Source organism: Leguminivora glycinivorella, chromosome 25 (assembly GCF_023078275.1).
Source record: "Leguminivora glycinivorella isolate SPB_JAAS2020 chromosome 25, LegGlyc_1.1, whole genome shotgun sequence".
Classification (NCBI taxonomy): Eukaryota; Metazoa; Arthropoda; class Insecta; order Lepidoptera; family Tortricidae; genus Leguminivora; species Leguminivora glycinivorella.
In genome coordinates, this window is record NC_062995.1 from 9,343,152 (window position 1) to 9,368,183 (window position 25,032).

Sequence of the window (25,032 nt, forward strand, 5' to 3'; positions counted from 1 at the left end):
CTGACCCGCCAACCCGAAGGGTAACTAGGCCTTATTGGAGTTAGTCCGGTTTCCTCACGATGTTTTCCTTCACCGAAAAGCGACTGGCAACTATCAAATGACATTTTGCACATAAGTTTCGAAAAACTCGTTGGTACGAACCGGGGTTCGAACCCGCGACCTCTGGATTGAAAGTCGCACGCTCTTACCGCTAGGCCAAGACGTTGCTATCAACCTCCCCACAACACATGATTTATTAGACGCTGCAACAATCAATGTTGCGTTCTTGCTGGTGACTAAGGTAAGGCTGCCAGAGCTCAACGAGGGTGCGGTGTGCTGATGACGGAAGGGCCTACGGAACTAATTTGCTCCGTCTATTGTCCTTTGAGTCGTCGGCAACCCGAACCCTCTTTGAAACTTGTGCACTCCTTTTTGCTGTGTACAGTCGACTACAAAGATATGTATACACTTTTTCACCTTATTACAATGCAATAAGGTGAAAAAATGGATAATTCATAAACTTTCTGTTTTCCAAGAAATTTCATGTCGTTGAAATGGTCTCCGTAGTTATATCTCATGTATTGTTGTATTTATTAGTATATGTAGTCTATCATAGTTTTTATATTTGTAGTATATGTATTTTATTATATTGTACATTTAGGTACTAGCCTTCTGTTATTCTTTTTTGCACCACCCGTAAATTTTATTCCGATCGCCACTCGACTATCTGAAGGTTGTCTGTAAGAGACCGCTGTTTTAGCGATAAGACCGCCTGTTGTTACCTACCACGTTGTATCTGTTCTGAATTATATTTCTTTTTCTTCTGTAGTGTGCAATAAAGTATTTTATTATTATTATTATTTGTATGTCCTTTCCAGTTCTCGGGACCATGGGGTCCCGGACTTTTGGGAGGCGTGCGTGGGGCCGAAGCCAACAGCGCAGAGGCCCTTTAAGACAGTTTAATTTAAAAAGTAATGTGACACTAACCGGCGATTATCCCCGTCCGCACTATAGTAATGCACCCAAGGACAAGCCCCGGTTAATGTAGAACTATTGTAAGAAAATGTACAAAAAGAAACCGGGCTATTAGGTTGAGTTGCTGGTGGATTGGTAACCGGTACTATCGGAAATACTATGGCACCTGCCTTGCTCATATGTTATAAAACATGACAAAATAGGCAGGTGGTGACTCGCCAACTCACTATATGGGTCCCCGAAAACGGCCGCTCGCACGGAGCGACAAGGGCACAACATAGCGTGAGCGGCTCAGGGTGCGGAAAGGTGTGCGCCGCTTTCTACCCAGTCTGTACGAAACAGCCACTGTGCCAACTCGCGTCTTATGCATATTTCACTTCCACCCTGCAAGCATATAGCTCTGGCACCCCACTCTGGACGGCCGGTTAAGGCAAGCCAGAGGTGAGAGTCCTGCGGTCCCTGCTCAGTGTTCACTCCGGACGGCCAGCGAAGGCAAGCCGGAGGGAGGGGCCTGATCGACTCTCGGGGGCACGGGACCCAAGGGACGCCACTTCCCATTCAGCTCGCCACAAGCTGCCCTGGGGGCTTATTATTATTATTATTATAAATGTCTTTGTAGTCGCCTGTACCTACTTAACACGGCGAAGGCGAGTGTACAAGTTTCTAATGGGTTGGCAACGCGCATGTGACACTCCTGTTGCAGGGGTCCATAGGTTACGGTGACCGCTTTCTATCAGGCGGACCGTATGCTTGTTTGCCACCAACGTAGTATAAAAAAAATCTACAATAGATGACGTGGCCAATGATGAATCCAAATCTGCAAAAATCTCAAAAATAAAAATTTTGAGATGTGGCCTTTTAGCAGGCCGGGGTCGATCTGGTTAAAATTTACTTTTTTTCTACTCCAGCACTTAAATCTGTCAATTAGATTATTGTCAGCGGTATCCAAATTGAGTTCATTTGAGTAACGATAAGAAAGTCTATTTGTCTATAGGTTCAAATGATTACTGCTAGCAGTAATCATATGAATATAGGAGTTCTGTTAATTTTTTTTTAAAAGCAAAACCTCCATTTATCAGGTATGTTTTCATTTGCAATAATAAGTAACTTTTAATAAATAATATAATATTTAGGCTCATAATTTAAATCAAGATGAAAAAGTAAATTGAAATGCGTTTTACATATTACATATTGTAAAACAAAGGTAAAAATCATAAGTTTATCAAATAATTTTACATTCGACATTTAAATATTCTTGAACGCAACCACATTTTTCGTAATTAAAAACCGGCTTATTTTCTATTTCTCTTGTCTATGGCATGTTTGACATTTGTAAACTTTAGACGAAAGTATTTGAACTATTTAAAGTGTTTTGTAGTTTATTTTAATTCGACGTTATTGTGCAAAAACTTAAGTAATTATGACTGATTCTGGTGAACAATGTACTTCCAAAGAAATCAAGGCTATGACGCTCAAAGTGACTGACAATTTGTTACCTGAAAAGTCGGATAAAGCGTACCAAAAATGTTATGATTGTTTTGACATGGAAATTGCAAAAAAATGTTTAAACGATCTCTGAAACCGCGTTGTTGGCATATTTTGAAGATTTGTGCAACAAGTTCTCGCCATCAACATTGTGGACTGAATACTCAATGCTGAGATCCACACAAATATTCCCATTCATTATATAAGATAGGTTAGTAACCCATTTTATTATTCTCGAATAGGTATTTATTTGGCTGTCGTAGAAAAAGTATAGTATACAATCGTAACATTATGAAGGCTATAAAAGTCTCGTACCTTACTTAGGCCACTCGGCAAAGCCTCGTGACCTAACCGCGGTACTCAACTTTTATAGCCTTCATATCGTTACCGTTATATAATATACTATATATCTTTCTCTTTGACTTATTAAATAGAAATTATGTTTAAATATAACTACTGAGTACTGTCCATATTATTATTTTTTCTAATTATATGGTGCTTTATTTCGTGCACTGCATAAAATATTTTTTCTACTCCCGAACTGTTATTCGTCATTTATAGGGTCGTGCATAGATCTTTAAAACCCTACATAAAAGTCTATTCCCCAAGCCAGCGTCCGCCGGCTTTCCGCGCATGCGCGCAGTATCGAAAAAACTGTAAACGCATTGTTTGGCTCTGTAACCATGGCAACGCATTGTTATAACGATACTGCGCGCGTGTGCGGGAAGGCTTTGGGCAGCTGAGCTGACAGTGCAAACCTTTGCGTCAAAATACAGGAAACAGTGTGAATTTCACGAAAGTTATTCAAGAAAACTATTAAAAACTAAGTGCACTGTCGTAGAAAGAGTATTGTATGCAACGGTGTTTAACTGAGTCAAAAAATAGTCGAGGCGTCTTAATAACAATTTTCGGCTTCGCCTCAAATTGTTACCCACGCCACTCGTCTTTTTTGATTTCCTTTAAACGCCTGTTGCATAAAATACTATTATTTTAAGTGTAGGAAACTAGACTATTATGCACGACATCTGTACATATCTGCTATTTGATATCGTTCTCAGTTTAAGTTTAAACCATATTGATCGTTACTCCCTTACAACATATGTGTATATATTACATATGAATAGCAACAGTAACTTTCCCACATCATGTAGGCACTACACGCTCGCTAAATCACGCAGCCCACCGCAATGTATGCTAAAATTGAGAATTGTGGAAACACACGGCGTACAAATTCACACACAGTGCGCCATGAAATATTTATTTAAGGGCATTTATTTGTGTGATGAGCACAGATATTTGTTCCTGAGTCATGGATGTTTTCTATTATATTATATTATAACACAAGCCTTTTTGAGCTTACCGTGGGCCTCAGTCAATCTGTGTAAGAATGTCCTATAATATTTATTTATTTATTTATTTAACCTTTATTGCACAACATAAAGTACAAATGGCGAACTTAATGCCTTAAGGCATTCTCTATCAGTCAACCATTGGACCAAACAGAAACTTACAATTGGTGCGGAAAATAAAACAGAAATTTAAATAGATATAAGTCACTATCTAAATACTAGATGCATCATCAATATACATACATAAATAAGTACAATCATATACATACATAAACTAACTAAAATATATAATACTAGCGACCCGCCCCGGCTTCGCACGGGTACTATACCTACATGTAAACCTTCCTCTACAATCACTTTATCTATTAAAGATTTAACACTTTCGCTAAAAAAACCGCATCAAAATCCGTTGCGTAGTTTTAAAGATTTAAGCATACATAGGGACATAGGGACAGAAAAAGCGACTTTGTTTTATACTATGTAGTGATAATACATATATATATAGTACCCAATGTATAGTATATATGTAGTAGAATAGTTTATTATATAACCTAACCACAAAATTAAAATAGAAAACCCCCGACCGCGACATAGTGGACCGATTTTTATGAAACATGGCTAAGAACACTCCCGACTTACTCAGCTTTCAGACAAAAAAACTAAATCCAAATCGGTTCATCCGTTCGGGAGCTATGATGCCACAGACAGATACACACACAGACAGACAGACAGACACGTCAAACTTATAACACCCCGTCGTTTTTGCGTCGGGGGTTAAAAATAGAGGTCGAATACCTGCCGCGAAAGGTAGTCTGTCGCGAAAGGCTCAGTCGCGCGAATACGCAAGGGCGATAGAGATAGATATCTACTAGCGTTTCGTTTCGTGAGCGTTTGTGCCATTCGGCTATGCACCCTGATTATCACAAATCCTATAGACGGTCAATCAAATATTGGCACTAGGATTAGGGATGACAACTACATATAAAAAGTGAAATTCTGTTTAGTCCGTCAGTTAGATCGTCCAAAAATACTGAACACATATTTTTCGATTTTCCTTATTAATGAAAAAGATATAAAGATTTCACCACCCCCTTTCTTCCCGTGGGTGTCGTGGAAGTCGACTGTGGGATATGGGTTAAATTGTGGCGTAGGCGAGAGGCTGGCAACCTGTCACTGCAATGTCACAGTTTCGTTTTCTTTCAACCCCTTATTTGCCAAGAGTGCCAAGCTTTAGTAGTTTCATGTGTTCTGCCTACCCCTTTATGGGATACAGGCGTGATTATATGTATGTATGTAATATAAAGATATCCAGCATCGAAGTTCCGGAGTGGGGGCTTGTGACGTCACTCCTAAGTAAAAATTGTCACGTGGTCAATTTGTATGGCCAAGCTAGGCTCCGCGCATGATATAGCCGCCGGCAAAGAATGTCACTCCTCCACGAACTTTTCGCCCATGTATTGTCATTAAATATTAACCGCGGCGTTTATAACCTGTATTTTGGCCCGTGTGCACCCAACATTTGTCAATTTATAGTCGTCCGTGGCACCTGTTTCATCCGCCCCAAATTTATATTAAACTAGTCATTCTCGCCCCGTCTACCTTTTTGTCAGGGTTACATGATATTGGGTTACAATGGAAAATGGTCAATTCGAAAATGCACCTGGGATCAAACTATACACCGTGTTGTTATTGTTTTCCGTTAAATTCGACACGTAGCTAGATTCATTATCAGGAACCACCCTGTATATCACTTTTAGTTAAATTCGCAAAAATTTTTTTTCATCATTTTCATACGTAATAAATGAATTTATTAGTGTGAGAGACCCTTAAGAATAACATTCAAGTTAATGTCAAGTTATTGACGGCACATGTCAAAACAAATAACATTAGGAATTGGTAAAGGTTGTGCACAAATAAAAAACAAGACACGTGTTCAGTAATTATCTTTACTTTTTACTTTTGTGATTTTTTTCATATTTTTTAAACATATGGTTCAAAAGTTAGAGGGGGGACGTACTTTTTTTTCCTTTAGGAGCGATTATTTCCGAAAATATTAATATTATCAAAAAACAATCTTAGTAAACCCTTATTTATTTTTAAATACCTATCCAACAATATATCACATGTTGGGGTTGGAATGAAAAAAAATATCAGCCCCCACTTTACATGTAGGGGAGTAGGTATAGGGTTGTAAAAAAACGGTTTTTTTTCTGGCTTGAAAAAAAACATGAAAAAAAAACCGTGAAAAAAAACAGTTTTTTTTCTGGAGTATGTTTTTTTCTAAAGTACGAAATCTCAAAATTTGCAAAGTAGTTAATACTTTTATACGGTTTTTTAGACTTAATGTTAACTATTAAACGAATTTAATCAAATAACTTTAATTTCTGGTCTTATAAAAGTAACATTTACGAAATCTGTAGTTTGTATTGGGTTGGTAAGAAAGTAATGAGCGATCGATTGAATTCCACATAAAATTTTTGAGAGAGTTCTAGAATCTTCCATGGTCGAAAGTATATAAAGGGCGAGTCGCACAGTTTCTCGTCAGACCCCTCGTGCGTCGGGAGGCCCCACGGGAGCCCTCCCACTCACAGCAATGACATCCGGCAAAATCTGAACCAGATGCCGCAGAGCACAGCAAAAAAAAAAAAAAAAAAAGTTTCTCGTCAGTCATTCACTAGCTGTCGCCGAGCTAATATAAGGAAGAAAATGGACGAATTAAAAGTGCATGTAAGGCATTGCTTACTATATGAATTTCAGTCTGGCCATTCAGCCGCCGAAGCAGTGCGTAATATATGTTAGCGTGTTGCTCCTGAAGTTGTGTCTGAGGCCACGGCGAAACGATGGTTCCAGCGGTTTCGTAGTGGCGACTTTTCATTATCAGATCAACCTAAGTCTGGTCGACCGGTGAAGATTGATGTAGCCAAATTAAAAACCTTAATTGAAGGAGATCCGAGGCTAACGAGTCGTACTCTTGCTACCGAGTTAGGCTGCTCTCATGTCACCATAGAAACACATTTACACGAGTTGGGAAAAAACTACAAATACAGTGTTTGGATACCGCACGAACTTGATAGAGATCAACTAAACCGCCGTTCCGATATCTGCATACAACTTCTGTCTTTTCGCCGCACATTCAACTGGTTGGAGCATCTTATCACTGGAGATGAAAATGGGTCTTATATATAAATCACACACGCAATAGTCAGTGGCTAGCTCCAAACGAAAAAGGAATAGAGGCACCAAAAACAGAGCCTCACCCGAAAAAAGTTATGCTGTCCGTTTGGTGGGATATTCATGGTATTATTCACTGGGAACTCCTACCAAGTGGAATGACTGTTACCGCATCAGTATACTGTAATCAGCTTGAAAATTTAAACCAAAAAATCTGTCAGAATCGTCCACAGCATGCTAAAGTTTTTTTCTTACACGACAATGCTCGCCCACACATTGCAAAAGTGACTCGGCTAAAGCTATTGGAGCTAGGTTGGAAAGTGATACCTCATCCACCGTACTCTCCAGACTTGGCACCTAAGGATTACGCCTTGTTCAGATCGCTAAGCAATGCCTTGAATGAAAAAAAGTTCGATGATCAAGCCCATCTACGACAGTACATAGCTGAGTTTTTTGAATCTAAACCTAAGAATTTCTTCGCCGATGCTATTCATTCTTTACCAGAACGATGGAGACAAGTAGTAGATAACGAAGGCCGTTATATTTTTGATAAATGATTAAAATAATAAATTAAATAAAAATTACAATATTGGTTATGATTCGCTCATTACTTTCTTACCAACCCAATAGTTATCACTATTTACTGTTGGCAACACCACCGCCTCTCCACGCTACACGCCGCATCGGGGATTCCCCAATAAACGTTTGTATACTGAATTAAAATGTACGTTATTGTTATTGAAACACGTTACAACTCACGAAAAACCGTTATTGTCGTATTATTTGTTCATCTGAAAAAAAACCATATTTAGAAAAAAAACCAAGGTGCTCGGTTTTTTTTCAGAATTATGAAAAAAAAACATTTGGTTTTTTTTCTATTTACAACCCTAAGTAGGTACCCTAATAAAACATTTTTTTCCATTTTTTAATCGCTTGGACCTGTCTGCTCGTTTGCCTCCTATCCCATAAAAAAAAAAAAAAAAAAAATAATAAAAATACCTTTCGGAAATAGAGGTTCCTAATACTCTGTACTTTTTTGTACTTAAGTAAAAGAATGTAAACAAATAATTTATTTGTTAATTTTCGGGTAGTTACAACATTTGTCAGTTAACCAACCAAATAATCCCTATCCCTTAATGGGATAAGTTCGCCTTTCTACAAATGATGTGTGTATTTTTTTTTCTTGTTATGTGTTCTTATTTTTTAACCCCCGACGCATAAACGAAGGGGTGTTATAAGTTTGACGTGTCTGTCTCTCTGTCCGTCTGTCTGTCTGTTTGTCTGTCTGTCCGTGTGTGTGTCTGTCAGTGGCATCGTAGCTCCCGAACGGATGAACCGATTTAGATTTTTTTTTGTCTGAAAGCTGATTTAGTCGGGAGTGCTCTTAGCCATGTTTCATGAAAATCGGTGCACTATGTCGCGGTCGGGGGTTTTTTCAAAATTTTAATTTTGTGGTTAGGTTATTGTACAATAAAGTGTATTACTACTACTACTATAATCATTAAAATAATTTGTTTTGTCTTCACTGTATCTTTTTTCTTTATCTTTTGCTGAGGTATAAAATACGTATACCGACTTGAAAAAACGATGAAGTTATCAATTCTTCAGTATTTTTACTCAACTCAAAAGTCTAGCTACGAAATTACATAATAACATCAATAACACGCAAAACCTCGCTAAACTACCCGTTTTCGTATTAAATCCCATATTAAAACGTAAATGTTTCCCACGAAAATTAAAAACGGGATTATCCTCCATAAATAAGCATTGTGTCCTTAAATATGGCCACCCTACCGGATTAGGGTGCAATTGACAAGGGGTATGCAAATTTTTGGGGCGTGATTTTAAATCTTTATGGTCACCCTCTCGTTTGATATGTTTTTAATTAGTTGTTATCTGTTGTTTACTAGTTGATGTTGAAGCGCTGGTAGCCTAGCGGTAAGTAAGTGCGACTTTCTTTCCGGAGGTCGCGGGTTCGAACCCCGGCACACACCATTTTTTTCTTTTTTAACCCCCGACGCAAAAACGATGGGGTGTTGTAAGTTTGACGTGTCTGTCTGTCTGTCTGTCTGTCTATCTGTCTGTTTGTCTGCCTATGTGGGTGTCTGTCTGTGGCATCGTAGCTCCCGAACGGATGAACCGGTTTAGATTTTGTTTTTTGTCTGAAAGCTGAGTTAGTCGAGAGTGTTCTTAGACATGTTTCATGAAAATCGGTCTACTATGTCGCAGTCGGGGGTTTTTTCAAAATTTTAATTTGTGGTTATTTAATACTAATATACAGCAGTCTTCGTAGCTTACGGATGCTTGCAAATAAAAGGTGTTACAAGCTCGTCGATGAACCTTAGTGCGTTTTCACATTATCCGATCCGATATAGGTTTAGGTTTAAAGAATCTTTATTACTCATAAGAATTTTACGATTCACTTAAATGAGTACTATATATACAAATAATTTATCTTGACGATTACAAATGTTTAATTTGTTATAACATTAAAGTGCAAATTTATAATCTAAACTTAAAACTAAATAGACATTTGCGTTTATAATTGCGGGTACATAGAGATTTTATTTCGCCCGCGGCACGGGGATATCAGATGTAGGACCGAAATATTAACTCAGATTCGATATTAAGATTAATTCATAGATTTTTTTTTTTATACTACGTCGGTGGCAAACAAGTATACGGTCCGCCTGATGTAAAGCGGTCACCGTAACCTATGGACGCCTGCAACTCAAACGGTGTCACATGCGCGTTGCCACCCCATTAGAAACCTGTACACTCCCTTTTGCTGTGTTAAGTACACAGCAAAAAGGAGTGTACAAGTTCCAAGGAGGGTTCGGGTTGCCGACGACTCAAAGGACAATAGACGGAACAAGTTAGTTCCGTAAGTCCTCCCGTCATCAGCACACCGCACCCTCGTTGAGCTCTGGCAGCCTTACTCACCGGCAGGAACACAACACTATGAGTAGGGCCTAGTGCTATTTGGCTGCGGTCTTCTGTAAGGCGGAGGTACTTCCCCAGTTGGGCTCTGCTCTAGATTCGAGCGAGACGATATCCGCTGTGCTGTGCCCTACCACACAAAGCGGAATATCATTCGCTATGCCCTACCTCCTAAACTAGAAATAAATTAAGGAAGAGTAAACGGCGGGAAACATGGCAGTAAGTCTACAGAAATAATATTAACCATTTTGGTTAAACCACTTTGAAATCCGACGCCAAATTAAAGCGTATTTTGACAAGCTTCCTAAACGTAAACTATTGTTTTACCCACAGGCAAATAGACCCTTAAGCGCCCTCCTGCGAGCAAAAGGTAAAACAATAAACAGGGCTTGACTCATTTGTTAGGGGAGGGCGCGTTTCCGTTACACTTGGTTGGATAATTAATTTAAATTAGTAGAAAAAAGGCAGTTTTTGGTATTTATCCATACTAATATTATAAATGGGAAAGTGTGTGTATCTGTTTGTTTGTCCGTCTTTCACGGTAAAACGGAGCGACGAATTGACGTGATTTTTTAAGTGGAGATAGTTGAAGGGATGGAGAGTGACATAGGCTACTTTTTGTCTCTTTCTAACGCGAGCGAAGCCGCGGGCAAAAGCTAGTATTATAAATGGGAAAGTGTGTGTATCTGTTTGTTTGTCCGTCTTTCACGGCAAAACGGAGCGACGAATTGACGTGATTTTTTAGGTGGAGATAGTTGAAGAGACGGAGAGTGACAAAGGCTACTTTTTGTCTCTTTCTAACCCCCTACTTCCCTAAAATGGGGGTGGAAGTTTGTATGGAGCATTCCGAAATTTTCGAATTTCACGCGAGCGAAGCCGCGGAAAAGGTAGTAGGATATATCACAAAAGCTGGCACGAATGAATGAAAACACCTATGTGGTTGTGAGAATCACATTAATCAATAAAACCGGCCAAATTCGAGTTGGACTCGAGTACGAAGGGTTTCGTTCCACTATATAAAATAGTGAATAACTACATTTACGTTATTTTGTTTTTAATATGTGTTGCTATTGCGGCAACAGTAATACCTCATCTGTGAAAATATCAAATGTTAGACTAACGCCTACCTACGGTTCATGAGATACAGTCCGATGAAAGACGGTCAGACAGCGGAGTCTTAGTGCTTACCAAACCTTTGGCAACGTTAGAGTTGCCACCTAAAAATAGGTAATAGACACTGTTCAGTTTTGCCCATCATTTTTCGGATATTTTTTCATGTTAACTGTGGCAACACTTTGTCACGGTTGAAATTCGAATATTAAAAAAAAACGGTTGCTCTGTCATGCAATTGACAGAGCCAGTACGCAATAGACTCGCGAACAGTCACCATCACCTTAGCCAGTCTCGCTATTTCTCGCAGTAAATTATTTGAAAGCACCACCACCCGTAATTTAACTTAATTTCAATCAGTGTTGTGTATCGGAGAGCGCCAGGATCATCCGTGGAGAGAACGTCGAAGGTCTAAGTTGAAAGCTCGAAGGTAACGGTTTTACGCTTCCTCTAGCTTGCGACAAGGAGCTGAAATCACCGCCAGCGGGCCTACAGCGCGACCAACGACTCAGTCCTCACATTCCCGGACTGTAAGGTAAACTTCGCTTACACTCATTTCACACTATTCGTCTAACATCACATTTATCATTTTCACTCCATACCAACTTCCTTGCTGACTCGGCCCTAAATTCCACTCTATCGTTTTCCCCTTTTCGCCCCCATACAGTCCATTAATTGTCGAACATTTTGGCCTTCGACCCGCATACTTTGATAAAGCGCCTATGATTTGTCGTTTTCGTTTTAAATATTCGCTTTCTCAAATTTGTATTGTCATTTTTCGCACTTTAAAATTTAGGGTAGACTTGTTAAAATTTTGTGGGTAAGCAAGAAAGTTGGTCGGGTAATGGTGCTTTAACAAAAATCATTCACTCACTTTTCATTTTATTGGCAACAATTTTGTCAAGTGTCACCTGTCAGCTGACACCTGTCACTTCTGTCAGTGTCAATCAACCGACTTTTGTGTTGTTGTGATTTATTCTGTGAAGATTAGTTTTGTTGTAATTTCATATTAATATCGCCGTTTTTAGTGTAATTTAACGCCGTAATAATGACGAATGGCGATAAGTCTGTCGGAACCGAGGTTGACACGGTGATGATTGCTCGTGACTATCAGGTAATGAGAATTGAATATTTGCAAATGTTGTCGGACTCCGAACTTGCGCTATGTGACGAGAGTGAGCTGTGTTCTATAGCGAAGAACTTCCATGAAGCGCAGATAAAGTTATTAAGTAGTGCTCCTCGGTCCGAACACAGGGAGATCTGCAGCCTTACCACAATCTTTTTAAAAACTATTCAAACGCAGAGCAGTTCAGTTTAGGTGCCTAAACTGAGCGTCTCAATTTGCTACCATGACCTCCAATGTTCAGAGTCGAAACTGAACCGCGTACAAGTGAATGAAAGACCGATATTGTCTCTGGTCCGCAACTGAATCGTTTTGACAAGAAAAGGATGACGCTATAGGAATCGTATAAATCTATCTCGTTTTCCCCTTGTGACGTTTGATCGTTCGAAAACCAGGAACGATTACTAATTTTTAATTTTATTTTATTCTTAAAACTGGAAAAAGAAACATTTAAAATATTTAAATGTAAAATTCACAATAATTACAATGATTTTGTGTAAAATATCGTGTCTTTTTGAACAAAACTATAAATAAATGATAAATATATATATAATGACAGTTCGTTAAAGCTTATGTTTAGAACATCGCGCCCTTGACTAGTAGGTAATTAATATTTAATAAAGTTTTTATTTATGTATTTGAAGTGCTGTGCTCGGCTATAGAACTCGCAGTGTTTGGATGATATTTTAACAAATACGTAAGTCATTAGTATTTGTAGGTAGCTCACTCGTGTCTAAATTTAATGTATATCGCTAAGTTATGCTAGACCTAGTTGAATCCTTAGCCATCCTAGGCATAGTTTGTCGCAAGTGTTAACATGACTCCTTGCATATCGACTAAAAAAGGATCAGACTTTTTCTCGCTCTTTTTGATTTGCGTTTTTGCGAAAGTTGCGAGATCATAGGGCACTCTAAAAATGTAAAAACGTGTAGTTAGTTGGAATAGTTGGTCCGTAAATATTACTAAACAATATCATAAAACTTTATATCTTATTATCGAATCGGTAAGGATCGAAAAACCAAAATAATAAATTAATCAGGTGATGAAACTAGCTTTAGTTATATTTTCCATCTCCTACTCCTTATAAAAACACAAAACTATTTAGTATCGCTAGTGTTACAACAAAGCGATTCAGAATAATGCGGTAAGTGAGTAACTTTTTATGAATCGCTAAATTTGACATTCCTGCGATTCAGTTTAGGCTCAAGTGGCATGTCATGGTACGAAATACACTTGAGATGAGTGAATGAAACGGCTGGGACGCTTATCGCTCGCTCGGTCGAAATTTGATCGCAATAACAACGTCGTGGTAGGAAATAGCGACGCAGTTCAGTTTAGGTCCTAAACTGAATCGCGTTAAGAGATCATGGTAAGGCCCCTGCTCACATACCGCGATGTTCGATTCGAAAGTAAGGGCAGTACGGTCGAGGTTGCAGAATAGGAAGCCTTGTGCTGGGACTTCGTCAGTCTCGGGCGTGCCGCAGCCGGTCTTGCCTAAGTTACCAAAACTGCAAATTAAAGCATTTGATGGGAAAATTGAAAATTGGGTAACATTTATGCAGTTGTTTAATTCTTTGGTGGACAAGCGGACTGACATTGCTCCGGTTGAAAAATTACATTATCTTTTGTCCAGTGTGCAAAACGAAGCTTATGACCTTATAAAGAATTATCCTGTCACCGATGACAACTATAAGGTAGCATATGAAGCGCTGTACAAGCAATATAACAAAACTAGATTAATTGCTACTACATACTATGAGAAGCTTGTACAGTGTGAGCCGGTGAAGGCATCTCGGGCTAGTGACCTGCAGCGGGTTTATAGGGTTTTTGCTGAAAATTTGTCGATTTTGAAAGGTTTCAACTTACCGGACAAAAATTTCCTTCTTGTACAGCTACTGTGGTCGAAGCTTGATAGGAACACTAAAGAGCAATTCGAATTAGAACATAACTCTGATGACATTCCTGAGTTTAGTAAATTGCAGGATTTTATTGAAAAGCGACACCATGCCTTAGACGCGGCAGGGGCATCGGGGTTTGTTGCTAGTGCTCCGCAGCCGAGTAGTAGCAAGCCATCTAATAAGCCAAAAGTAGCCTTAGTAGTCTCCGCTCCTAAGTGTGAGGTGTGTGGACAGGCCCATAGTCTTACATCCTGTCCAACCTTTTTAAATTATGACCCCGCTTCTCGGTTTAAATGTGCAAAAGAGAATAAGTTGTGTATTCTGTGTCTGTCGGGGTCACATCCTATGAGGTCTTGCAAGTCGAAGCAGCGGTGTGAGCAATGTCGGTTCTCTCACCATACGCTGTTGCATTTTAATAGTGGTAAGGTGCCTGTACCCCCGGCAACGGATGTGGATAATTTGAAGCGTCCATCGAGCTCAACAAATCCTCTGGTGATGGTAGCCAATAATGTTGCCGCTTCATCCCTATTTTCGACTGCGAGGGTATTGGTGGAGAATGCCAGAGGTAATTTAGTTGAGGTAAGGGCCTTGCTTGACTGTGCCAGTGGCTGTAATTTCATAAGTGAGGCATGTGCACAGAGACTTGGTCTCCGGGCAGAATATGGGAACCATGCCATCACTGGTATCGGTGAACTCGTGTCGAAGCCTGGTGGCACATTGTCATGTACCATCACACCGAGCGTTGGGAAGGCTGATACTAGCCTCTCGTTTCAGGCTTATTTGCTGCCTAAAATTTGTCCTGAGATGCCGCCTGAACTTGTCGACCTGTCATCATGGCAACATATTAGGGGCTTAGAATTAGCTGACCCCTACTGGCACATTCCAGGACCTGTTGATCTATTGTTGAATGTCAATATTTTCGCTTCTTCGTTGCGCCCAGGTTTAATCCATGGGGCCCCGGGCCAGGCGACTGCCGTCAACACCGTTTTCGGGTGGATTCTGATGGGAGACGCAGGCGACTGTACTACGGACATTTGTCGTTCTCGGTTCCGTAACAACAGTTGTCAGCTGGTAGTGGGAAAGTTATCGCTTGACGACTCCATTAAGAAGTTCTGGGAGTTGGAAGATGTCAACTCTCCGAACACCGTCATTTTATCGAAGGAAGATCAGCTGTGCGAGGAATACTTTCTCGCTAATTTTCGTCGCACAGAAGAAGGTAGATTTGTCGTTCCTTTACCTTTTGCTGATACTTCTAATAAACCTATCTTCTCGGGCTCTCGAGCCATCGCTCTTAAGAGATTCTTGTCGTTGGAGCGGAAATTATTAAGTAACTCCGACTTCTACCAGAACTATGTAGCCTTCATGAAGGACTACAAAAGCTGTCGCCACCTTGAGGAATGTGATCCTCCAAAGGTGGATTTGGGGGGGTTCTTTTACATACCCCACCATGGAGTGTTGAGGCCCTCGTCGACCAGCACTCCTCTTCGGGTAGTCTTCGACGCTAGTGCCAAGGACAGCCGGGGTGTCTCACTAAATGACGCGCTACTGCCAGGGCAGAAGCTGCAAAACAACATCTTCCACTTGCTCCTTCGTTTTCGGTGGCATAGTGTTGTGTTCACAGCAGATGTCAAGCAAATGTATAGGCAGATCTTAGTGTCCCCGGAAGATGCTGAATATCAGCGCATCCTGTGGCGTCCGTCTGTCAATGAGCCTATCCGGGACTATCGGCTGTTGACCGTTACTTACGGCGTGTCCTCAGCTCCCTACCAAGCTCTTCGGACAATAGCTCAACTGGCGAAAGAATCAGGAGAAGAATACCCTTCTGGCTCAGCAGTGCTAGACCGAGACATCTATGTCGACGACGTGGTGTCTGGAGCTCAGTCTGTCGAAGAAGCACGGAAGCTTCGATCGGAGCTGTCTACCATCTTAGCTTCTGGTGGCTTCCATCTACGGAAATGGACGTCCAACCACCAGGAGTTCTTCGAGGGTGTCCCCTCCTCAGACCTATATTCCGAGGACTTTCGGGAGTTCAACTCCATTGGGGACATCTCACTAAAAATTCTCGGCCTCTCGTGGTTACCCCAGACGGATGACTTCACCTTCAAAGTGTCTGTCGAGGATCGACGGTGCACTAAACGCACTATCCTCTCAGAGATCGCTCGAATCTTCGACCCTCTGGGCCTCCTCTCACCTGTGACGTTCTTCGCGAAGTACCTCATGCAGTTGCTCTGGGTCTCAGGTGTTTCATGGGATGATGATGCGCCAGAGAACCTTGCATCCGAATGGCAAGAATTCAAAGCGCAGCTTCCTTCGTTGAAATCGGTGTCTGTCCCGCGCCGTATGGTCAAGGATTTCGTCTCGCTCGAAGTCCACGGTTTCTGCGACGCCTCAGAGCGAGGGTATTGCGCGGTGGTCTATTTACGGACGTCAGGTGAGGATGGAACGCGATATGTTCATCTGGTCTGCAGCAAATCAAGAGTGGCACCTCTTCGTAAGCTGTCGATACCCCGTCTAGAGTTGCTGGCTGCGGTTCTACTTGCTGACTTGATAGCATCTGTTGCAGAGGCTCTGACGCCCCTCCACAAGATTTGTGAAATTTGTGCGTGGTCTGATTCCAGCGTTGCTTTGACGTGGATAAAGTCTTGCCCGTCCAGATGGCAAACTTTCGTGGCTAACCGCGTGAGTCACATTCAGGATATCATCCCTCCAGACTGTTGGCGGCACGTGAGGACTGGTGACAATCCTGCAGATTGTGGATCGCGAGGACTCTTGCCAGATGACCTGGTTCACCACAATAACTGGTGGCAGGGCCCATCTTGGCTAGGTTTGGATAAGGTTGACTGGCCTAAGTCCACGGTGGCAGTGGATCTGGACGTTCTACACGAAGAGCGCAAGGTCACTGTGCTCACTGTCTCAGTGAAAGAATCATGGACAGACAACCTGATGAATAAATTCTCGTCGCTAAGGACACTGCAACGTGTCCTTGCATACTGTCGCAGGTTCGCATATAACGCGAGGAATCAGAAGATGCCCAACAACTTGTTGAGCGGTCCCCTGACACCGCTAGAACTTAAACAGGCCCTCATGTTCCTCGTGTGCCATGTGCAAAAGCACCACTTTGCTTCGGAGATCGAGAAGGTGACAAGTAGTCTTTCGAACTCTCTCCCGAAGGCATTTAAAAAACTGTGCCCATTCCTAGATGACGCGGGTCTCTTGAGGGTGGGCGGACGCTTGTCGCGAGCCTCTCTCGAATTCGATGTTAAACATCCCCTTTTGCTACCTCGCGACAACCGTCTGACCTACCTCTTGATTGACGAATACCACAGGCGTTTTATGCATCCGGGCATCCAAACGCTCCATAATTTGCTGGCGCAGCATTTCTGGATTATGAGTCCTAAGCGGGCTATCTACGCCGTGGTCTCAAAGTGCATGAAATGCTTCCGGGTTCGCCCGCTGGGCGCTCCTGCGCCATTCATGGGAGACCTACCAGCTTATCGCATCACTCAACTAAAGGCTTTTTCGAGCTCAGCGGTCGACTTTGGTGGACCTTTCGATATCGCCCTTGGTCGTGGTCGCGGGAACAAGACGTACAAGGGCTACATCTGCGTCTTCGTTTGCACCGCGACAAAGGCGATACATACTGAGCTGGCTACGGAGTTGTCCTCAGACGCCTTTCTGGCTGCGCTCCGGCGTTTCGTCGCCCGTCGAGGTCGGTGCAGTCGGTTAGTCTCTGACCAAGGCAAAAACTTTGTCGGTGCGAGCAACATCCTCCAACGTCTCGTGGAGGATGCTGCCGCACGCGAAGCAATTCATTTCGAATTTAACCCGCCAGGGAGCCCACATTTCTCGGGACTCGCTGAAGCCGGGATCAAGGCGGTAAAGACACACCTCTCGCGCGTCATAGGGAACCAAAGGCTGACGTACGAGGAGTTTTCGACGGTCTTAACTCAGGTCGAGGCTTTGCTGAACTCAAGGCCACTCACTCCTCTCAGCTCCGACCCTAATGACTTTTCAGCCTTGACTCCGGGTCATTTCTTGACCACAGAACCCCTGTCGGTCGTGCCTGAGGAGGATCTGGCAGACGTCCGGGTTGGCCCTCTCCAACGCTGGAAGCTGCTGCAGAAAATGCACCAAGACTTCTGGAGCAAATGGTCTAAGGAGTACATGCATACTCTCCAACAGAGGATGAAGTGGCACGACAAAGAGTCTAACATCCAGGTCGGAGCACTCGTGCTCGTCATAAACGAGCAGACGAGCCCAATGAAATGGCCCCTGGGTCGCATCGTCGAGACACACCCTGGATCCGATGGAATCTGTCGTGTGGTTTCCGTGCGCACTGCCACAGGGTTGTACAAACGGCCTGTGGTCAAGCTGTGCCCAATGCCGGTGTAGCTGCTGCTCTAAAGCGGTTCAATTGTGTCGTCTATTTTCTCGTTTAATTTTAATGTTTTCGTATCCGTATCGTTTTCGCCATTCTTTTTTTTATTATTTTTTTTTCTCGCACTACGTCAAAATACTAGTGTATTTTGGTGGGCGGAATGTTCAGTTTTGCCCATCATTTTTCGGATAACGACTCAGACACAGATAAAAATAACTCCATAAATAAATATTGGGGACAGATAAAAATAAATAAATAAATATTACACAGATCAACTTAGCCCCAAACTAAGCAAAGCTTGTACTATGGGTGCTAGGCGACGATATACTTATATAGATAAATACATACGTATACATAGAAAACATCCATGACTCAGGAATAAATCTCTGCTGGATCTGTGTTCATCGAACAAATAAATGCCCTTACCAGGATTCGAGCCGCGGCTTAGCAGGCAGGGTCACTACCGACTGAGCCAGACCGGTCGTCAGAAGTCACTAATTTTAACTATTTATTAAGATAATAAATATGTCAAATAACACAATTTAGATTTTAACATAAAACCGCCAGTATTTATACAATATTCCCGTGACGTAACACAATGGGAACGCTTCGTTAATCCTCATCACGCCCCGCCGGCCCGCGCGCGAGTAATTTGACGTTTGAACTGCACGCACCTCCCCGCTTCGCTCGGGTGTCGCACAGACTAAATAGTACTTACGTACAGAAAGGACACTTCTCACTACGGTTCCTACTTGAGAAATTTGTACCCAGTCGAGACGGGAAAAATGTGAAATTTCACACATCTCAAAAAATCTCTCTCTCTTATTCCACCGTCCCCATTCTACCATCGGACTCTTAGACGCACGGCCGGTTTCCATCCTTACTTGGTAGATATTCCGCGAATTCGCACGAAGCGGTTTGCTTCTTCTTTTCTTATGCGCACTACCAAGGAGTGGAGTCCTTGCCGGTGGCTATATTTCCGAACTCATATAATCCGGCAACCTTCAAATCAAGGGTGAACAGGCATCTTCTGGGCGAGCTCACTCCATCGTAGGCCACGTCTTTGCCTTTGGCTAGTCTGTGGCCAAGAGGGTTCCCCTTGTTTTGGCATAATTTTACAATCAAGAATTCTTTTTGGCACAATCTATATTGGCATAATTCACCTTTCGCATAATCTGTTATGGCAAAGTATATTTACGCGTAATTTTTCTAGGCACATTTTTGTTTGTCGCGGAATATATTTTATGCATATTAGTTATTCGCCGAATGGTTTTTATGCATAAATTATTTCTGCATAACGTTTAGGCGAAATTTACCACGCAGAATTTTTATCAAAGGTAATATATAATACTATATTATTGTTGCAGTTATAACCTAACTTCCAGTTATAACCGAAATTCTTGACAGAATGTTGTATTTGTTGAGGTCGCAGTTCTAACCTAACCAAACCGACTCTCTTGACATCATTTAGTATGGGTGGATATTATGATATTAAGAAATATGCCAAAATACAATTTTGCGAATAAATTTTATTCATAAAAATAATCGGCGTAAACCAAATTATGCGAACTTATTTTCTGACAAAGTAATAATAGTATAATTTTAGATTATGACAAATAAGTTTTCTGCCAAATTAACATTCGTCGAAAATTGATTATGCGAAGTCGTTTCGGTCAATTAAAGTTATGCCAAATAGAGGATACCCATATGAAAAGTATTTAAAAAAGTAAGATTCAATGGGGTGTTAATAATTTGTCGTGTTAACTTGTTGAAGTTAATAATTACGTATTCGTTCACGTTGAAGGAATAATTAATAGGGGGGTGGTAAAACGTGTCGTTAAAATAAAATGTTGTCTTCTGGGCGAGCTCACTCCATCGTAGGCCACGTCTTTGCCTTTGGCTAGTCTGTGGTCAAGAGTAAGCCCATTTATAATAAAAAAAAAAAAAAAAAAAAAAAATGTTATTAATGAATGCGAAGAAACGTTCGGTGTTCATATCTTGATTCTATTTCTTTTATTAACCGGCGCCCCAAATCTTAGGGAAGGTGCTTCTCAATTGATCTGTATGTTTTTTTTAAATGTTTGTTCCACGTTATCTCCGTCGTTACTGGACCGATTTTGAATTCATTATAAGGTACAGAAGGCCTGAGTAGTTTGATATTCGAGATCTTGAGTATTGGGTATTATTTCTTCGGATAGTTTAATATTAATATTCGAGAAGATATAATTATTCAGTACATGAATAAGGTAGGTACTTAGCCTAATCTGTATTTATTCTAGATTATATAACCTGCCTATCGAGTGGTGTAAAGCAACTATCGTCAATTTGTCATAAAATTTCTTAGGAACTTTACTACAGTCGTATGCCGCATAGTGTAATGAATAGGTAGTATGGTATAGAGTTATCAGTCAAGATTTTCGAATGCAGCGCCATCTATTATTAATTTACGACAACTTTTCATGTGCCATTTCATGCCTAAAGGTTCCTAAAAAGCACATAAAGCAAGTGAACCCTTTATACTTGAACGCCACATATTACGAAATTAGCATTTTCGATGGGCGTCCCGATATAAATAAAAAACGTTTGACCACCTGCATACCAATTAAAACAGATTATTTTGTAATACAGCGACTTAATTCGAACCATTTAAATTGTTATTAGAGGGTTACCTTTATTTCAATTTACTCCGTCTCCCCTTCCCGTGTGATGTGATCCCGGACATAATTATGAATCCTTTATCTTTTCATGAGACACAAAGTGTTAATTTCACAATCCCTGGAGTTAAGGAAAACCAGGGAAAATTTTATTTCACTTGTCGTTCTCTTCATCAAGAAATTTGAGAAGATTTTTGTTTCCCAGAAAAGGTTTGAAAGAGCTCGTGATTCTGAGTAGGAATAAGTTTTTTTTTGGAAAAAAATATATTTTTGGCACAAGCTTTTATCGCCGACTGTACCTTTCTTTCAACAATCATCTACTGCTTTCCGAGACGTTTCTAAAAACACCTTACTCGATGGGGATACGATGTTTCATAACAGAGTTCCTATGACCACCTTTCTGCTCCATCATCAGCTCAGCCTCCATGATACCATAATATCACATTGTCACTTGTATATCTGTGCAAAATTTCAGATCAATCGGAAACCGGGAAGTGGGTCAAATTTAGCTTCTACGTTTTGACCCAAACTAACATACTAACAAGGCAAATTGAATACAAGCTTGTAACAATATAAAATTTACCTACGTATTTTAGAAAAATAAATATTGATTTATTTTTCTAAAATACGTCAATTTGTTCAATATTTAATTGGCCTCATTACTAAAATAAATAAATATTATAGGACATTCTTACACAGATTGACTGAGTCCACGGTAGGCTCAAGAAGGCTTGTGTTGCAGGTACTCAGACAACGATATAATACCTATATAATACAAATACTTATATACATAGAAAACATCCATGACTCAGGAACAAATATCTGTGCTCATCACACAAATAAATGCCCTTACCGGGATTCGAACCCGGGACCGCGGCGTAGCAGGCAGGGTCACTACACGCTAGGCCAGACCGGTCGTCAACGTCAAAATACTTTTAGGTCCACTTGCACCAACCACTTAACTCAGGGTTAGTGGGCTGTCAACTGTCAAATTCCATATAACAACAAAACTAAAATTTTGAAAAACCCCCGACCTCGACATAGTAGACCGATTTTCATGAAACATGGCTAAGAACACTCCCGACGAACTCAGATTTCAGACAAAAAAAAAATCTAAATCGGTTCATCCGTTCGGAAGCTACGATGCGACAGACAGACACACACACACACACAGACAGACAGACAGACACACACACAGACACGTCAAACTTATAACACCCCGTCGTTTTTGCGTCGGGGGTTAAAAAATGGTGGGTTAACCTCGGGTTAACCTCCATTTTCGTTGGTGCCAATGTAACAACATCTTAGGCACAGTACAACCTAGCTACCTACAATTCATTTTGTACCTATAATAATATGAATAATTTATGTAAAAACTTTAACAATTAACTCTTCCGTGGTCGCACTGAAACTGGAAAATTTTGATATCTTTCCATAATAAATTTTAGCTTCATCTACAATATTATCATGAATATCATGATTGAGTGAGTACTCACAAAAGCAAACTCAACTTAGAGTAGGTACAGTCAACTGGAACCCTAGGCCACCGTAGAACTATGTCATAGTGACGTTATTAATCAGATTGTAAGAGATCTCTTACTGCTTGTCATTTTGACATGGTTGTAGGAGACCGGAGCTTGGCCTGCGGCACAGAGAACCTCCTATAGAGTGCCAGTATTGTAAATTTTGTGCGCGCTACAAATCACCAGTGCTTGGGGCGCGAGGAGCGGGAGGGGAATGTGTTTAGCGCGCTGCGATTGGTCGTTTCAAGGACGGCAGGCAGTCGCGCCAGATGAAAAGCGAGCCAGTGTAAGTTGACCTATGCCGGCTCTGAATAAATTATAAATATGACTTATTTGTGGAATGTAATACCGTCTGTTTTTAAATTTGATCTTCTTGTTACCTTTCCACACCATTTCACACTACAGGTGGACATCTTTAAGGCATCAAAATACCCTTTTTCAATTTTTTTATTGCGATAAACACGAGCTGCTTTCGGGTCGGTTACTTGGTCGTTACTGATTGGGCACGGCGAGCGCCCGCGCTTATATCATGGCAAATACAAGTAAGGCTGGTGACCGCGAGTCGTCTTGTAATGGATGTCTATAGGGGTTGGTCTGTGGCCTGCGGCCTCGCGTGCTTGGGAGCCTCTCAGAGACATTCCGGGCCTTCGGCCCTACGCGGAGCTTGGCCTCAGGCCTTCGCTGGGTTTTGAAGCTCAGGGTCAGATTTTGTACTGAAGTTGTTACTTGCCTGTAATTTTAAATATGTCTCAGGCCCTTGAGTGTTCATAATTTTACTTTTACTTTTAGTAGACTTCCAAAAATAGTTTAGTAGTCGATTAAAGACGTAAGTACAAAATTGACGTTCATTTGACACGAAAGCTGAAGCTGCTTGATTATGGTATAACGTCACAACTAAAAAGACTTGGATCTTTTTAATTTTACTGAGTTTATTTGACACGCTAAGTAGATACCTTTGCTTGATTTATGGTATATTTATATGACATCTGTGGGTGTCATCTACTCCTGCGTATATCACTGCTTCTTTTACCTTTCTAATTACTTATGTACTAATTGTTTAAAAACCGACAACACAATAAATCTACCTAATGATTAAAACTTTCAAATTAATTTAAATACAACATGGCGCTTAATTATTTTTAAATAAAAATCTACCAGTACCCAACTACCCACGAGACCGCTACTCCCCGGGGATCGCTGTATCCGGCACGCGACAGATCAAACGTCAGCTCCCCGGGCCCTGGGGAGACATCTAATTAGTGTATCATGTTTCTATGTATATAAAATTGTATTAAATTAGATATAGACGTAAAACTATGGAAACGGATTATATCGCGTATAATCAATTTACATTCATCCGACGTTTCGAACACTTTAACGTCTTTTTGTGTTCGAAACGTCGGGATGAATTGTAAATTCATTATACGCGATATAAATCCGTTTACATAGTTTTATTTCATGAGTAACTATCGCGGTAACCAAAGGCAATATTAGCAAATCTTGGCAGTAAGAAAAGGCGAAAATTAAAATTTTATTTATTTATTTTTAATAAATGAATATTGAGTGACACCTTACACAGATCAACATTAACCTACACTGAGAGAAAATACAACCAGTTTTCATGTTCGTTCAACAAGTTTATTGGTTAAAATAGCGCCTACGTGCTCTTTGGTTCAAACAACAAGCTACTTGTCATTTGAATCGGCAATATATTTGAATCAACAAGTCGATTTTATAAAAACAACCTGACACATATTGTTTTAAACATAAGTTTGGCTGATTCAAACGGATAAACCGCAACAAGTCGAACTTGTTAAATTCACAATGCAAATTACTCTCAGTGTATCTACCTAGATTTATTTATTTAATCTTTATTTCACAAAAGGAAAAATCTTAAAGTAGGTACAAAAAGGCGGGCTTAATGCTTTAAAGAATTCCCCGTTCCCCGGGCCCTAGGGAGACATCTTATTAGTGTTTCGATCATGTTTCTATCTATATAAAATTGTATTAAATTAGATATCGACGGTAAACCAAATCTTGGCATTAAAAAAGACGCGAATTCAAATTGCATTTATTTATTTTAATAAAAATAAAAATAGGCTAGTTTACTATACTTGAAAACTAAATATTTTACGCAGTGCACGAAATAACGCACCACATAATTAGAAGAAATATATGGACAGTTGTTATGTTTAAACATAATTTCTATTTAATTCAAATTTGCCGCCTCTTTAGTACCATGATTGGTTGACCGTCTAGCGACATAAAATTGTAGACATTAAAAAAGCGATAAGTATCAATAATTTTTATTTATACAATTTTTTTTTTAATCATAAATGGGCTTACTCTTGGCCACAGACTAGCCAAAGGCAAAGACGTGGCCTACGATGGAGTGAGCTCGCCCAGAAGATGCCTGTTCACTCTTGATTTGAAGGTTGCTGGGTTTA

The 25,032-nt window shown here is 40.6% G+C and overlaps 2 protein-coding genes across 2 annotated transcripts in view; one reads left to right on the forward strand and one right to left on the reverse strand.

The window, feature by feature from the left end:
• The window catches only part of LOC125239210 (lachesin-like), a 91,818-nt gene that overhangs the window by 52,627 nt on the left and 14,159 nt on the right, over positions 1 to 25,032 (reverse strand). The gene's annotated exons all lie outside the window — the stretch shown is intronic.
• Positions 12,058 to 18,422, forward strand: LOC125239532. The gene is made up of 2 exons (XM_048147147.1): positions 12,058 to 12,123; positions 14,670 to 18,422. Exons 1-2 carry the CDS (start codon positions 12,058 to 12,060, stop codon positions 18,420 to 18,422), a joined length of 3,819 nt encoding a protein of 1,272 aa, XP_048003104.1.

Excerpts from the sequence above, each read along its gene's own strand:
- LOC125239532 (XM_048147147.1), top strand. The coding sequence starts at position 12,058 with ATGACGAATGGCGATAAGTCTGTCGGAACCGAGGTTGACACGGTGATG. Across the intron at positions 12,124-14,669 it reads TGATTGCTCGTGACTATCAG|AGACTTGGTCTCCGGGCAGA; the intron begins GTAATGAGAATT and ends GCATGTGCACAG.